The sequence below is a fragment of the Oncorhynchus masou genome, chromosome 32 (assembly GCF_036934945.1).
Source record: "Oncorhynchus masou masou isolate Uvic2021 chromosome 32, UVic_Omas_1.1, whole genome shotgun sequence".
NCBI lineage: Eukaryota > Metazoa > Chordata > Actinopteri > Salmoniformes > Salmonidae > Oncorhynchus > Oncorhynchus masou.
Window position 1 is genome coordinate 18,842,035 of NC_088243.1, and position 15,114 is coordinate 18,857,148.

At 44.2% G+C, this 15,114-nt stretch overlaps 1 protein-coding gene across 7 annotated transcripts in view; it reads left to right on the forward strand.

Moving 5' to 3' along the window:
- LOC135525663 (E3 ubiquitin-protein ligase HECTD1-like) overlaps nucleotides 1-13,564 on the forward strand; it is a 38,620-nt gene extending 25,056 nt beyond the window's left edge. The window contains exons 24-42 of one of the 7 annotated variants that reach the window (XM_064953419.1): nucleotides 48-224; nucleotides 2,883-3,707; nucleotides 4,764-4,985; nucleotides 5,228-5,406; nucleotides 5,690-5,846; nucleotides 5,993-6,215; nucleotides 6,353-6,407; nucleotides 7,102-7,284; nucleotides 7,675-7,891; nucleotides 8,056-8,260; nucleotides 8,457-8,658; nucleotides 8,996-9,133; nucleotides 9,287-9,918; nucleotides 10,169-10,247; nucleotides 10,343-10,436; nucleotides 10,546-10,696; nucleotides 11,006-11,150; nucleotides 12,529-12,712; nucleotides 12,821-13,564. In XM_064953419.1, coding sequence (XP_064809491.1) covers nucleotides 48-224; nucleotides 2,883-3,707; nucleotides 4,764-4,985; nucleotides 5,228-5,406; nucleotides 5,690-5,846; nucleotides 5,993-6,215; nucleotides 6,353-6,407; nucleotides 7,102-7,284; nucleotides 7,675-7,891; nucleotides 8,056-8,260; nucleotides 8,457-8,658; nucleotides 8,996-9,133; nucleotides 9,287-9,918; nucleotides 10,169-10,247; nucleotides 10,343-10,436; nucleotides 10,546-10,696; nucleotides 11,006-11,150; nucleotides 12,529-12,666 — 4,022 coding nt within the window. In that variant the 3' untranslated portion in view covers nucleotides 12,667-12,712; nucleotides 12,821-13,564. Of the gene's footprint in view, nucleotides 1-47; nucleotides 225-2,882; nucleotides 3,708-4,763; nucleotides 4,986-5,227; nucleotides 5,407-5,689; nucleotides 5,847-5,992; nucleotides 6,216-6,352; nucleotides 6,408-7,101; nucleotides 7,285-7,674; nucleotides 7,892-8,055; nucleotides 8,261-8,456; nucleotides 8,659-8,995; nucleotides 9,134-9,286; nucleotides 9,919-10,168; nucleotides 10,248-10,342; nucleotides 10,437-10,545; nucleotides 10,697-11,005; nucleotides 11,151-12,528 lie in introns of all 7 variants that reach the window. The other 6 variants (XM_064953418.1, XM_064953420.1, XM_064953421.1 and 3 more) reach the window with 6 other exon arrangements.
- The last annotated feature ends 1,550 nt before the right edge of the window (nucleotides 13,565-15,114 follow it).

Genomic DNA, 15,114 nt, shown 5'->3' on the forward strand with positions numbered 1-15,114 from the left:
TTGAATGATGCAAAGAAATCTGACCAACCTCCTTCTCCCTTCTACAGGTAAAGCAGTGAAGGAAGCGGAGGCCAACCTGCGCAGGCAGAGGCGTCTATTCCGCTCCCAGGTGATGAAGTACATAGTGCCCGGTGCGCGCGTGGTGCGGGGCATCGACTGGAAGTGGAGAGACCAGGATGGCAACCCAGCAGGAGAGGGTACGGTGACTGGGGAGGCCCATAACGGTAAGACACTAGTACATCCTGAGCCCCACCATCTAATAAAACATCCCTCTGTGTGGAACTGAACACACACACATGGCTTGCATAGAAAGCTTTTGTTTTATATGAAAAAGGTGTTTGTTAAATGTTCTGCGGGACTTCGGCTGACATGATGATGCATGTTTAAACTGCTAAAGCAGGACATAATGCTGAGCTTTATCCCAGAATAATCCCATACGTCACCCCATCATCATCACTGGGGCAGTGTTGTAATAGTAGTTCAGAGACATCCGGCTACGTAACTATGACGATTGAACATAAGATGTGCAAATACTAGTGACAAGGGAGTCATTGATAAATATGGTAGACCAACCACAAAACAAATTGTGAACATCAAGTGCATTTATATAATTTGAGGAGCCTTCAGTGCATCTTAACCCAAAGCACCTATAACTAACTCTCGTAGAAAAGTCTCACTTTTGTATGTTAAATACTGTGGGGGGGTCAGCCAGAAAATATCAACCAGCAGTTGTTCATTGTCCTTTCATAACATTATTAGTAAAGGTTTTTTTTTTATTTTTTTTTTACTTAATATAATAAATAAAATCAATTTAGTCTCAAATAAATAATGCAACAGAAGTGCAATATGTGCCATGTAAAAAAAGCTCATGTTTAAGTTCCTTGATCAGAACATGAGAACATATGAACGCTGGTGGTTCCTTTTAACATAAGTCTTCGATATTCCCAGGTAAGATTTTTTTTTTAGTTTGTAGTTATTATAGGGATTATAGGACTATTTCTCTCTATACCATTTGTATGTCATATACCTTTGACTGTTGGATGTTCTTATAGGCACTATAGTATTGCCAGCCTAATCTTGGGAGTTGATAGGCTTGAAATCATAAACAGCTGGCCCAAACTGCTGCATATAGCCTGACTCTGCTTGTACAGAACGCAAGAGAAGTGACACAATTTCCCTAGTTGAAAAGAAATGCATGTTAGAAGGCAATATTAACTAAATATACAGGTTTAAAAATATATACTTGTGTATTGATTATAAAGAAAGGCATTGATGTCTATGGTTAGGTACACATTGGTGCAACGACAGTGCTTTTTTCGCGAATGCGCTTGTTAAATCATCACCCGTTTGGAGAAGTAGGCTGTGATTCAATGATAAATTAACAGGCAACGCATTGATTATATGCAACACAGGACAAGCTAGATACACTAGTAATATCATCAACCATGTGTAATTGACTATTGATTATGTTAAGATCGATTGTTTTTTATAAGACAAATTTAATGCTAGCTAGCAACTTACCTTGGCACCTTGCTGCACTCGCGTAACAGGTGGTCAGCCTGCCACACAGTCTCCTCGTGGAGTGCAATGTAATCGGCCATAATCGGCGTCAAATGCTGGTTACCGATTGTTATGAGAACTTCAAATCGGCCCTAATTAATCGTCCATGCCGATTTAATCGGTCGACCTCTAGACCTCACACTATAGGCCTATTACTTAACCTACTGCTTCTGACCTTACACTATAGGCCTATTACTTAACCTACTGCTTCTGACCTTACACTATAGGCCTATTACTTAACCTACTGCTTCTGACCTTACACTATAGCCCTATTACTTAACCTACTGCTTCTGACCTTACACTATAGCCCTATTAGTTAACCTACTGCTTCTGACCTCACACTATAGGCCTACTTCCTCTTTGTCCCCATTGGCAAATAAGGCCATGCTTTGTTAATGAAGGATAAATATTGACCTTGAAATGCACTAACTGTAGAGGCTGACTACAGAGCAGTGTAGTTGTTGATCTGAGTCAGTGCTACTGCTGTGTCACTAGACTGCATTACGTGATGCTCATCCTTCCGCATTATTTTATTTATTTTTAACATTTTATTTTTTATTATTATTAAATACAAGGGGCGTGTAAAGGATTTACATGTCTATCTCTGTATGCCAAACGTCTTAAAACCGCTCCCATTATCATTTACGTATTTGACTAAACTTGCAAACTGTCACTACCATTATACCCTTTTTGTTATTAGTTTGATATTTTGAAGTGCAACCCTCCCCCCTCTCCCCCAACTTATCAGGTAACCTTTTCATACTTGTACAATCATTTCCTCCGTCGCTATCTGTTAAATCTCTGGGCAGCCATGTTTCCAGTGTGTTTTTAAATACTTTTTGACTAATTGTCTCCATCAGTCAGCTGAGTGCATGTTGATGTTACAATTTGCAAGCTCTGAATGGGCTCCATTGCAATTTTTATTTTATTTACATTGACAATGATATTATTCAGTTCCTTTTTCTCAAGTGGCTTTCAGCTTTGCATATGCTAAATTCTACCTTGCTTTGCCATTTTCTGTAACTCATGATTTCTATCTGACTGCTTCACCTGGACCAGAGTACTAGACCATACAGTTTCATCAGGACATCCAGTATCTCAATTTGACTTACAATTGGTTTTACTATTCAGCACAATGCTATCAGCTTCAGTATAGCTGCATAGAATGGTATACTGATGGTGAGTAATGGATCTAGTCTGAATCTGTATTCAGCCCACCTGTAGACAACATCACAAACATGGTTATCTGGTCCAGTGTTGAGCAGAACTGCTGTCTTGACTTGCTCTCTGCTGGGTCTCACTACATTCATATCCTTTTCCAGGCTGGATTGATGTCACCTGGGATGCTGGTGGCTCAAACTCTTACCGTATGGGTGCTGAAGGAAAATTTGACCTCAAGCTTGCGCCAGGGTACGACCCTGAGTCTGCGCCGTCACCCAAACCTGTCTCATCCACTGTTTCAGGCACAGCGCAGTCCTGGAGCAGCCTGGTGAAAAATAACTGTCCGGACAAGGGCGGCTCCTCCTCTGCTGCAGGGGCCAGCTCCTCCAGCCGGAAGGGCAGTAGCAGCTCGGTGTGTAGCGTGGCCAGCAGCAGTGATATCAGTCTCAGCTCCACCAAGGTAGAGCGTCGGGCCGATAGCCTGCTGGAGCAGGGGGGGTTACTAGGGGCTGGTGGTGGCATCCCTGGGGCAGAGGGCCAAGAACCCATTGTGGTGCTGTCCGAGGCCGGATCCACCTCCAGCACCAGCACGATAACCGCAGAGGAGAGTGGCGAGCGGAAAGCGGGCGCGGACAGGCAAGCGGCGGCAGATGCCACGGCCATCTCCATGGGACTAGTCAGCGTCAGCTCGCCTGACGTCAGCTCCGTGTCTGAGTCCTCCAGTAAGGAGGCTGCTTCCCAGAGGCCTCTATGTTCCGTGGCCAGCGCCCGTCTGTCCGTCAGCTCTCTGCTGGCGGCCGGCGCTCCCATGAGCTCCAGCGCCAGCGTGCCTAACCTGTCATCACGAGAGGCCAGCCTCATGGAGTCATTTGTGCGGCGAGCTCCTAACATGTCCCGCACCAATGCCACCAACAACATGAACCTGAGCCGCAGCAGCAGCGACAACAACACCAACACACTGGGACGAAACGTCATGAGCGCCGCCAGTGAGTATTCAGCCTCTACTGTTTGCAGGCAAGGGATACAAGCAGCCCTCAGCCTTCACTGCACATAAAGGGACCACTGTCCTGCCAGCTCACTTGACATTATTGGCATGACTTGTAGAAGGAGCCTTGTAGCTTTGGTTTAGAGTTTAGCTTCTGCTTGTACAGTAATAAGGTATCAAATGTTTACATTAACCTGGAGTAGTAGTCAACAAAATTTGTCCTGGCAATGTAACATTGTAGATTGTGTTCAATGGTGATATGATTGCTAATCCGACTCTTGATCACCACACAAAGGGAAGAAACAGGACAGACCCTCATCTAGCCAAGAAGAAGAAATACTGACTACACATATCTGAATGGTGTTCTTGCTTTTGTGCTGCAGTTTTTTTCTAGTTTTCTTTGCTCTAATATTAGGCTATTTCATTAAACCAAGGAGAATCAAATGCCTCACCAATAAATCATATTATTGCATTGCTGACAGACTATTACTGACATTTTCTAATTACATTTGTGCGTAAAGCAAGCGGTGATCAGTGCATTATTTTCTAATGTTAACCTTTAAAAGTAAGATGCACAGTTTTTTTTAAACTGAAAACATGACTTCCAGTGGTCAGAAGTTTCTGACTGAGGCTTGAATGTGACCAGCCTGTGTAGTGGTAGAAGAGCAACCAGCCTGTGTAGTGGTAGAAGAGCAACCAGCCTGTGTAGTGGTAGAAGAGCAACCAGCCTGTGTAGTGGTAGAAGAGCAACCAGCCTGTGTAGTGGTAGAAGAGCAACCAGCCTGTGTAGTGGTAGAAGAGCAACCAGCCTGTGTAGTGGTAGAAGAGCAACCAGCCTGTGTAGTGGTAGAAGAGCAACCAGCCTGTGTAGTGGTAGAAGAGCAACCAGCCTGTGTAGTGGTAGAAGAGCAACCAGCCTGTGTAGTGGTAGAAGAGCAACCAGCCTGTGTAGTGGTAGAAGAGCAACCAGCATTCAGTTTGAACTGGAACCAGTCAAAATAATACCGGCTTCTTTTTCTGTTTGGGAACTAATCGCATTTTGGGTTTTTGTTTGCAGCTTCTCCTCTCATGGGTGCACAGAGCTTTCCTAACCTCACCACCACTGGTACCACCTCAACTGTTACAATGTCCACATCCATAGTAACCAGCAGCAATAATGTAGCCACGGCAACCACAGGTTTGTCGGTTGGCCAGTTGCTCAGTAACACTCTGACGACCAGCCTGACCTCTACGTCTAGTGAGAGTGACACTGGTCAGGATGCTGAGTTTTCCCTTTATGGTAGGCTGTACTAGACTTACTATTATTCCTATATTATACATCTCTCCTATCCTCCTCCACTACTCCTCTGCTTCTTCATTTAACACATACGTGTTTCTACTGCCTAACTTCCATCTTGTCGTTTCACACTTCTTGACTCATCAGTGTCCTCCTCGTATATTTGGCTAGCGCTTTCTGACTCTATATGAAGTGCATTATGCTCAAAGTTGTTTCTAGTGAGATCTCACCACCTCTCCCTGCAGACTTCCTGGACAGCTGTCGTGCTAACACACTATTGGCTGAGTTAGATGATGAGGAGGATCTGCCTGAGCCTGATGATGATGATGATGAGAACGAGGATGACAATCAGGAAGACCAAGAGTATGAGGAAGTTTTGGTACGGTCCAGGGTAAACCTTGGTTTCCACATTCATTTTAATAGGGTAAAATCTGTTGCAGTTTCTATTCATATAAAGTGTACTTGTCGATTGCATGCTTGCACCCTCGTAAAAAAAGAATTGCCTGAAAACTTCCCTATTTTAGTTTAAGTTCTTGTCAATTTCGAATGTGAAGTGTGTGACTAAATGTATGTGACCTTGTTTTTATGAAAGTTTTGTTTCTCCTGTAAACGTTGATCTGTGTTGCATGTTGTTTGTGTTGTGTGTGTGTAATACCTTGCCTGCCACTCCCAGAGAACTGAGGGCTGTTCATGTCCTGTTTTATCAGGAAGAGGAAGAGTATGAAACCAAAGGGGGTCGGCGTAGGACCTGGGACGATGACTTTGTCCTCAAAAGGCAGTTCTCTGCTTTAGTCCCGGCGTTTGACCCCAGGCCAGGACGGACCAATGTCCAGCAGACCACTGACCTGGAGATCCCTCCCCCAGGTACACAAACACGACACAGTTCAGTTCAATATCCATCTGTGGATGGACTTGGATTGTACATGATTACTAGACAAATGGCAAGTCTTTCACACCTACTTCAATTGCACCCTAGGGCATAGTGGTGAGGTTTTTCCTTGTCCTTGCAGGTACACCTCGCTCTGAAGTCCAGGAAGAGGTTGAGTGTGCCCCCTCCCCCCACCTTGCACTCATCCTCAAAGTGGCAGGGCTTGGAACCACAAGAGAAGTTGAACTACCCCTCTCCAATTACAAGGGTACTATCTTTTACTATGTCCAGAAGCTTCTACAGGTCTCCTGCAACGGGAGCATCAAATCAGATAAACTACGCCGGATCTGGGAACCCACATACACGTAAGTCTGCCAGGCAGGATGCTAGTTTGTTTGGGTGTTTAGGTTTTCCTCAGGATTCTAACTTGACGTTATGATGAAACCTAAACTGAAAGTAGCTGGAATTAATAGCAGATCTCCATTTTTACTTTGTTTTGCAGGATAATGTACAGAGAATTGAAGGATTCGGACAAAGAGAAGGAAAGCAGAAAAATGGTAATTAACAAGTTTCACACCTCGCCCCGTCTCCTGCCCATTTTTTAAATCTTTGCTGTGAATTTTTTGTGGCTGTTTTCAATGTGTAGCGAAATGCTTCTCCTGGATAATTAAACAGACCTAGTCTCGAAAACCTGACCTAGGCAACAGTGACTCTTTATGGCATAGAAGAACTGAGTCCCTGCACAAAGCACTACCTTATCCGCTTGAATAAAATACTAAACAGTAGCTGGCAAGATTGAGATCACTGAGGTTATTTTTAGTGAGTGCATTTCGCAAGTGGCTATCTTCAATAAACCACTGCAAAGATTTTGCCTGAACTTTGGTTTTGAATTGCAACATTCTGGAATGTCTGCATTGTGATTTGTTGGGAGAGTTGTCTATCTGAAGAGGATCCACTCTGGAACAAGGACATTTTTTTTTCTCTTATCAAAGTTGCCAAAAAAGTCTGTTATTGAAACCAGACCCTAGTCATTGTTGCCTAGGGTCGGGTTTTCGAGACTAAGACAGACCTATCTCACTAAACTTTAAAGCAGCAAGGATACTGTGACTTAAAACCCTATTAGTTATAATGTAACTAGAGTAACTGCACGGATCTCTTTTTAGTGGTTAAACCAACCTACTGTAATGCATGTCTATTTTCCTTGAGACTTTACAATCAGGAAAGACCAACATTTGGTTCTTCCTGTTGTAGGGTTGCTGGTCTGTAGAGCATGTGGAGCAATACCTTGGCACTGATGAATTACCAAAGAATGACTTGATAACCTACATGCAGAAGAATGCAGACTCCTCTTTCCTGCGCCACTGGAAATTAACCGGCACTAATAAAAGTATTAGGAAAAACAGAAATTGTTCTCAGCTCATAGCTGCATACAAGGTATAGACCGGCATCAAGATGTTGCTTATCTGTCTATGTATCTATTTATTTTCCCTTCTCTGTTTTGATATATTGTTTTCCTTCTTGCTTGACTGTCATTTGTCTAGCCACTTGTTAGACAGTTTTTGCTCTTCTCTTAACTTTATCCAAATGGCTTGTGGCTGTTCTGTAAATTATGCATTACCATGATTTACATAGTGAATCTGTTCCCTTTCATTATTTTGCTGTACGAACATAATGATTGTGAGAATGCAGTAACTGGATGTATGTGCAGCAAAATAGCCATGTCCAGTTTTATGCTACTGTCTTCGCTGTTAATCAGAGAGTTTGTAGAGTCAGGTAGCTGAGGAAACATCAGGTTAAAACCACGGTCCATATAATTGCTTGCAGGACTTTTGTGAGCATGGGTGCAGGTCGGGGGGCCTGAGCCCTGGGTCTCTGGGTGCCATGCAGACCTGTGACATCCTGAGTGTGGCTAGCGAGCAGGCCCAGGCCAAGGCTGGCTCCAGCCAGAGCGCCTGCGGTGTGGAGGATGTGCTCCAGCTGCTCCGCATCCTCTTCATCATCGGAGGAGACCCCCATGCCCACACACGCACCTTCCAGGAAGGTACAGATACATACCTAATACCACCTCAGACCCCCCTCCCCATCACATATCACCTGAAGATAATATTCTTACCTTATTTTATTATCCTCTTGCAGTGAAGATGTTACTTGTTGGTGTTCTTAATAACACACGTTGTTGATCAACTGTTTGTTTACCATATGTAGAGGACCTCCAATTCAATGCATCGCCCGAGGAATTCACCAGCAAGAAAGTCACAACGAAGATTCTCCAGCAGATTGAGGAGCCTCTGGCCCTGGCCAGCGGGGCCCTCCCAGAATGGTGTGAGCAGCTTACCAGCAAGTGTCCTTTCCTCATCCCGTTTGAGACCCGGCAGCTCTACTTCACCTGCACTGCGTTTGGAGCCTCCAGGTTAGTGCTGCTTGACGTTTAAACAAAAGGGGTGTGTACTCCTGAAACTGGTGCAACGTCTTCTCACATCCACACCCATTTCATGTCTTTGTTTATATAGCATTGAATAACAAACTAATACAGCTCTCGCATATTACAGGGCCAATTATTGCTGTTAATTTCATTGACTTCGTACTGTATTGTCGGTGTACCTCAGGGCGGTAGTGTGGCTGCAGAACCGGCGGGAGGCGACCATGGAGCGCTCGCGGCCCTCCACCACGGTGCGGAGAGACGACCCTGGGGAGTTCAGGGTGGGCCGGCTCAAACATGAGAGAGTCAAGGTCCCCCGCGGAGACCAGATGATGGAGTGGGCTGAGAGCGTCATGCAGATCCACGCTGACAGGAAATCTGTTTTGGAAGTAAAACACCACGCCTGATTTAAACCAGATTAATTGTACTCCTGGACTAACATGCATGCTCATTGGAGAGTCTGTGTGAAGGGATTATTGAGTATCATTGGTACCCATGAATAAGTGGTCCATGTCATGCTAAATGGTGTGAAATATGTACTCATTCATCCAATTCATAGGCATACATTTTGTAATCTTACTGTACACCTGTTTTTTCCAACTTGGGAATGTCTTCCCCTATTTCTTTGAATGGCATGGCCACAAGAGGTCATAGTGACTGGTTATGAGAGGTCATAGTGACTGGTTATGAGAGGTCGTAGCGAATGACCAGTCTCTCTCTCCCCAGGTTGAATTCCAGGGGGAGGAGGGTACAGGCCTGGGTCCCACACTGGAGTTCTATGCTCTGGTGGCAGCTGAGTTCCAGAGGGCATCCCTTGGTATATGGCTCTGTGATGATGACTTCCCAGACGATGAGTCTCGCCAAGTAAGTGCTGCTTCACTGTCACATTATTAAAATGTAGATCTAAACGGTAATATTTGAACCATGTCAGTGTCACCTTTAATTAATATTTTTGGTTTAAGGTCATGTCAATGAAAATGTCCTGCTTCTTATTGACTGTGTGTTGTGTACTATCAGGTGGATCTGGGTGGGGGTCTGAAACCTCCAGGCTACTATGTCCAGCGCTCCTGCGGCCTGTTCCCAGCCCCATTCCCCCAGGACAGTGACGAGCTGGAGCGCCTCAGCAAACTCTTCCTCTTCTTGGGGGTCTTCCTGGCCAAGTGCATTCAGGACAACCGCCTGGTGGACCTTCCCATCTCACGACCCTTCTTCAAGTTGCTCTGTATGGGTGACATCAAGAGCAACATGTCCAAGCTGCTGTACGCCTCCCGTGGGGGCCCTCTCCTCCTCGATCCCACCGAGCAGCACCACCACTTCTCAGAGATCCAGTCGGAGGCGTCTACCGAGGAGAGCCTGGACACCTATTCTGTCGGCAGCTTTGACGAGGACTCCAAGTCCGAGTTCATCCTGGACCCCCCTAAACCCAAGCCCCCGGCCTGGTACCACGGCATCCTGACCTGGGAGGACTTTGAGCGGGTCAACTCCCACCGGGCCAAGTTCCTGAAAGAGATGAAGGAGCTGGCGGTGAAGAGGAGGCTGATCTTGGGGAACAACAGTCAGTCTGAGGATGAAAAGAACACTAGGCTGCAGGACCTCATGCTGAAGAACCCCTTGGGCTCCGGACCCCCACTTAGTGTAGAGGACCTGGGGTGAGCACAGCTTACTACCACTTACTACCACCATTCTTACTGAGCTTCTTAAATTAGTCAGGCATTCAGTGGATAATTTTCAGTGGACATTTTTGCTAATTACATTGTTTTGTAGGCAATGATTAATCGCTTTTGAATTTGTTCACTTTTCTTTTGTCAGTTTCCCATGATGCTGATATAGTATTTGATCTTGACAGCTGTAAAATTGTCATCATTCAACATGGTTAATTTTGAGTCCCTTTTCTCTCAGATTGAATTTCCAGTTTTGCCCCTCATCCAAAGTGCATGGGTTCTCAGCAGTGGATCTGAAGCCCAATGCGGATGACGAGGTAGGTAGAGCACCACTGTTGGCTCTGACCTGAGTCGTATTAGTTAGATGAGTTGTCTGAAACTGTCCTGTTTCCCTCTCGGTTTATCCATCCAGATGGTGACCATGGATAATGCTGAGGAGTATGTGGAGCTCATGTTTGACTTCTGCATGCACACTGGCATCCAGAAACAAATGGAGGCATTCAGAGGTATGCCAATTAATATGACTCGCAGATTGTATCTCTTTAGCATTAGTTATCACATTTATTTTCCTACGCTACACTTTGGATGTAATGAAATGAACGGTTCCTTTCTCAGAGGGCTTTAACCGAGTGTTCCCCATGGAGAAGCTGAGCTCCTTCAGTCACAAGGAGGTGCAGATGATTCTGTGTGGAAACCAGTCTCCATCCTGGACATCTGAGGATGTCATGAACTACACAGAGCCCAAGCTGGGCTACACTAGGGACAGGTATGATGACCCTCCATCTACTGCAGCTTGTAGAATAGAACTTCATTTGGCCAACTTGGAAATAATTTCTTTGTTGTTAGATCTCCTTGTGTTGACTGTTAGTCATGTTTTAAAAGGGACTCAAATGTCAAGGTCACTGACATAACCAGAACATGACTTACTTACTTAATGACCTTTGATTCTGGAGGAACATGAGGCTTGTACTAAAGTACCAGTTCATAAACTGGCGCTATCTAACAGCTGGTTGTTTTCATATTTCGCTGGAGAGTCCTTTTAACGGTTTCATCGGTTCCCTTGTCCTCTCCACAGTCCTGGGTTCCTGCGTTTTGTGCGGGTGCTTTGTGGAATGTCATCTGACGAGAGGAAAGCCTTCCTCCAGTTCACCACAGGATGCTCCACTCTGCCCCCTGGCGGTCTGGCAAACCTGCACCCACGCCTCACCATCGTTCGAAAGGTAAGGAAAGGGCTCTTTATGATGCAAGTCACTACTGAGTTTAGGAAACTATGTCAACCTTGCAGTACAGTAAGCCATCCTTATGATGTTGACATGTTTCAGAAATGCTGACAGTAGGAATTTGGGGAATGTTTGATATTAAATGTATTCTATTTATATTTAAAACAGTACAATATTATCATTCAAGAATGACTCTACCCCTCCATCACTAATATCTGCCACTCCATACCTCTGGGATTATAGACAGCGTTCAAACTAGTGGTCAGAGTGTTGGGCCAGTAACCGAAAGGCTGCTGGATCGAATCCCCGAGCTGACAGGGTACACATCTGCCATTCTGCCCATGAGCAAGGCAGTTAACCCACTTTTCCCGGGCCCCGAAGACGTGGATGTCGATTAAGGTAGCCCCCTGCAACTCTCTGATTCAGAGGAGTTGGGTTAAATGAGGAAGACGTGGATGTCGATTAAGGCAGCCCCCTGCAACTCTCTGATTCAGAGGAGTTGGGTTAAATGAGGAAGACGTGGATGTCGATTAAGGCAGCCCCCTGCAACTCTCTGATTCAGAGGGGTTGGGTTAAATGAGGAAGACGTGGATGTCGATTAAGGCAGCCCCCTGCAACTCTCTGATTCAGAGGAGTTGGGTTAAATGCATTAGACACATTTCAGTTTAAGGCATTCAGTTGTACAACTGACGAGGTATCCCCCTTTCCCTTCCCTAAAGTGTTGTTTCGTGAGCTGTAATAAACATTTGTACATTTGTTTACATCCCTGTTAGTGAGTATTTCTACTTTGCCAAGATAATCCATTAACCTGACAGGATTGGCATATCAAGAAGCTGATTAAACAGCATGATCATTATACAGGTGTACCTTGTGCTGGGGACAATAAAAGGCCCCTAAAAAGTTGGAGTGTCAATTGGCATGCTGACTGCAGGAATGTCCACCAGAGCTGTTGCCAGAGATTTCTGTTAATTTCTTTACCATAAGCCGTCTCCAACGTAATTTTAGAGAATTTGGCTGTACGTCCAACCTACCTCATGACCAGAAACCACGTGAATGGCGGCGTGTGGGCGAGCGGTTTGCTCATGTCAACGTTGTGAACAGTGCCCCATGGTTGCGGTGTGGGCAGGTTTAAGCTACGGACAACGAACACAATTGCATTTTATCAATGGCAATTTGAATGCACAGAGATACTGTGATGAGATCCTGAGGTCCAGTCATGTGAAATCTGTAGATTAGGATCTAATGAATTTATTAAATTGACTGATTTCCTTATTTGAACTGTAACTAAAATCTTTGAAATTGTTGCTCTGTTTTGTTCAGTATATAGTTTACCGCAAGGTGACTGCAATGCAATTTAACCAATTGTTCCTTTCCATAGGTGGACGCGGCAGACTCCAGCTATCCCTCTGTTAACACTTGTGTACACTATCTGAAGCTGCCAGAGTATTCCTCTGAAGACATCATGAGAGAGCGTCTCCTTGCTGCCACCATGGAGAAGGGCTTCCACCTCAACTGAGCATGCCCTGTCTGCCCCATTCTGACTGACAAACCCCCCCCTGCTGGTGAAGCCTATTGTGTTTTGTTGCAGAAATATAGATCTCTCTCCCCCTCCTCCCAACCACCCTCCCTTAAATGTCCCCTGTTCCGTCCTTTCCCCCTGTGAACTCTAGGAAAACAGTCCCATGTTGGCTCAACTAGCTACTGATACAGATAAGGTCCGGGGCACCCCCACCTTCCTCCGCTCCACCCACTACAGCTCCCTCCCTCCCCAGGGCACACTGCTGCTTGAAGGACTTAAACGACTAGAAGACAGTTTCCTCATGGTCTACAGTGTTTACTCTCTCTCATACTCTGGCTGTGAGCATCTGTACATTCTCTGTAGATTTTAGGGTTTTTAGATTGCCACCATCTCTCCACCACCTGGCTGTCAACCCCCTTCCTTTCCCTGCGTGACCTGAGGGAAGAAGGGCATCTGCGTCTGTAGCGCTAACTGTAGTGTGTTTGGGCATTTCCTTACCAGGTTAATTTTTACTAGTGCCTGCATTGTTTGAATATTAGGATTACATTTTTCCCTCCTTTTACTTAATCTTACGGCATACAATCATGATGCACATGCTTATTATTTTTGCTCTTCATTTTTCTTTCGTTATGTATGTTTTGATTGTTTGTTATCCTGCTATAAGGATCAAAGTCCCTGAGTGCATTTCTTGTGTAATTTTACAATAAAGCTATAGAGACAAAAACACTGGTTCTGTGTGCAAGGCACATTTAAAAAGACAAAAGCAAGCTATGCTTTCCCTTGTATTTTCTTTGTATATTATAAACATTTATTTAACTCCAGTTGCAATTTGAAGTAAACAGATATTTTCAAATGTGTATGCTCCAAAAAATTAAAATGTTTGCAAAGTATGAAACGTCTTGTTTATTTACTTAATAAAAGACCTGAATTACATATTCCAGACACATTCAAGAACCAAATTCAAAACAGGGTTTGTGTGATACCTTAGTCAATCTATTACTACAGCTGTCTAAAACCTCCCTATTCTATATTAATAACAATGGGTTGTTGATAAATTCAAGTATGAAGTCCATGCCATCCAAATGATTTAATGTGTCCCCTTTTTCAAAGGCCGACAGTCTTCGTGTTCAAACAACTGCTCAATGAGCCTCAGACATCTGGTCCAGAGCTAGTAGAGGTGCCAGGATGCGGTTCTTGTTGGTCTCCACTAACATTGAATACATGAATACACATGTAATTCCCTATCACAGTGTAAAGTAGGGCATTTAACCCCCCCCCCCCCCCCCCAAATGAGCCCTTTCCATTAGTAAGAAATATGTTATTGTTAACCCTGGCTACACTTAGAGGGGTCAAAGTTTACTGTGACATTATTTCAGTCATGGATTCTTTGAAAAACAATTAAACATTGAAAAATGTCAAACTCACAGTTTAATACATGTAAAAATTGATTGTCTTTCTGTAAAAGGATGAATTGACTTAAGTTTCAGTCATGGAATTTAACCTCTGCATTAACATGTCTCGCCAGGTTGAACAACTTTTAAAAATCCAACCGACTGTAGTTGCATTCCACTTCTTATGACTGGTCTGACCCCGGCAAGTCTGACTGCCCACTGAGAAAAAGACTCAGACAATGACTGTTGTCTTCATCAGTCTGTGCAGTGCCGCACTAAATGCCAGACCTGGAATGGCACAGTCGGCTAGCCACGTGACAAGCCCCTATGTGAGGGGTGGACACGCAGACAACCCCAGCATCTGTTTCAATTAATTTCCTCAAACTGGTTAATAACGAAACGTATCATTTGTAAAGGATACATCCAATTCACTCTGTTAGGAGAGAAAAACAAAGCAGTTACATGGTTATTTTTATTGTAGTTATTTAACCTTTATTTTTAACAGGGAGTCATGCTGAGACCAAGGACTCTTTTGCGGATGAGCCCTGTAATTACAAGAATATTCACATCAATACAAAAGGCAAAATAGAGATACATTAAGCAAACCAAGGATACATCTGCCAATGGAAAACAACTCAAATGTATAGTATTGGCTTCTCTAATGGGGAATGCTCAGTTTAGAGTAATGTGATTTTGTCCCAGAAAAAGCTGACCTTTGAGATGCTGAGCTATGCACAGGTGGTTGGATAGTTGACATGCAGTTGTTCTAGCATACAGACAGAATGTGCTGAAGTAGTGAACAAAAAGAGACTCTGAACTCACCACATGACCAAAGTACTTCAACAAAGTTGTCTGACAGTTCATTCTGTGGGAAAGAAAGACATCCTACACCATGAATCATGAATACTCTCAATAATAAAGTCTCAACCTTAATCTAATAACACTATTTCTTTTACACATAACAGTAAAATTATTATCTCACCTCAGTGTCACTGATACCAACAACTATGAAGAGAACAGCATACTGTCTATATACTAGTTTGAAGTCCATAAA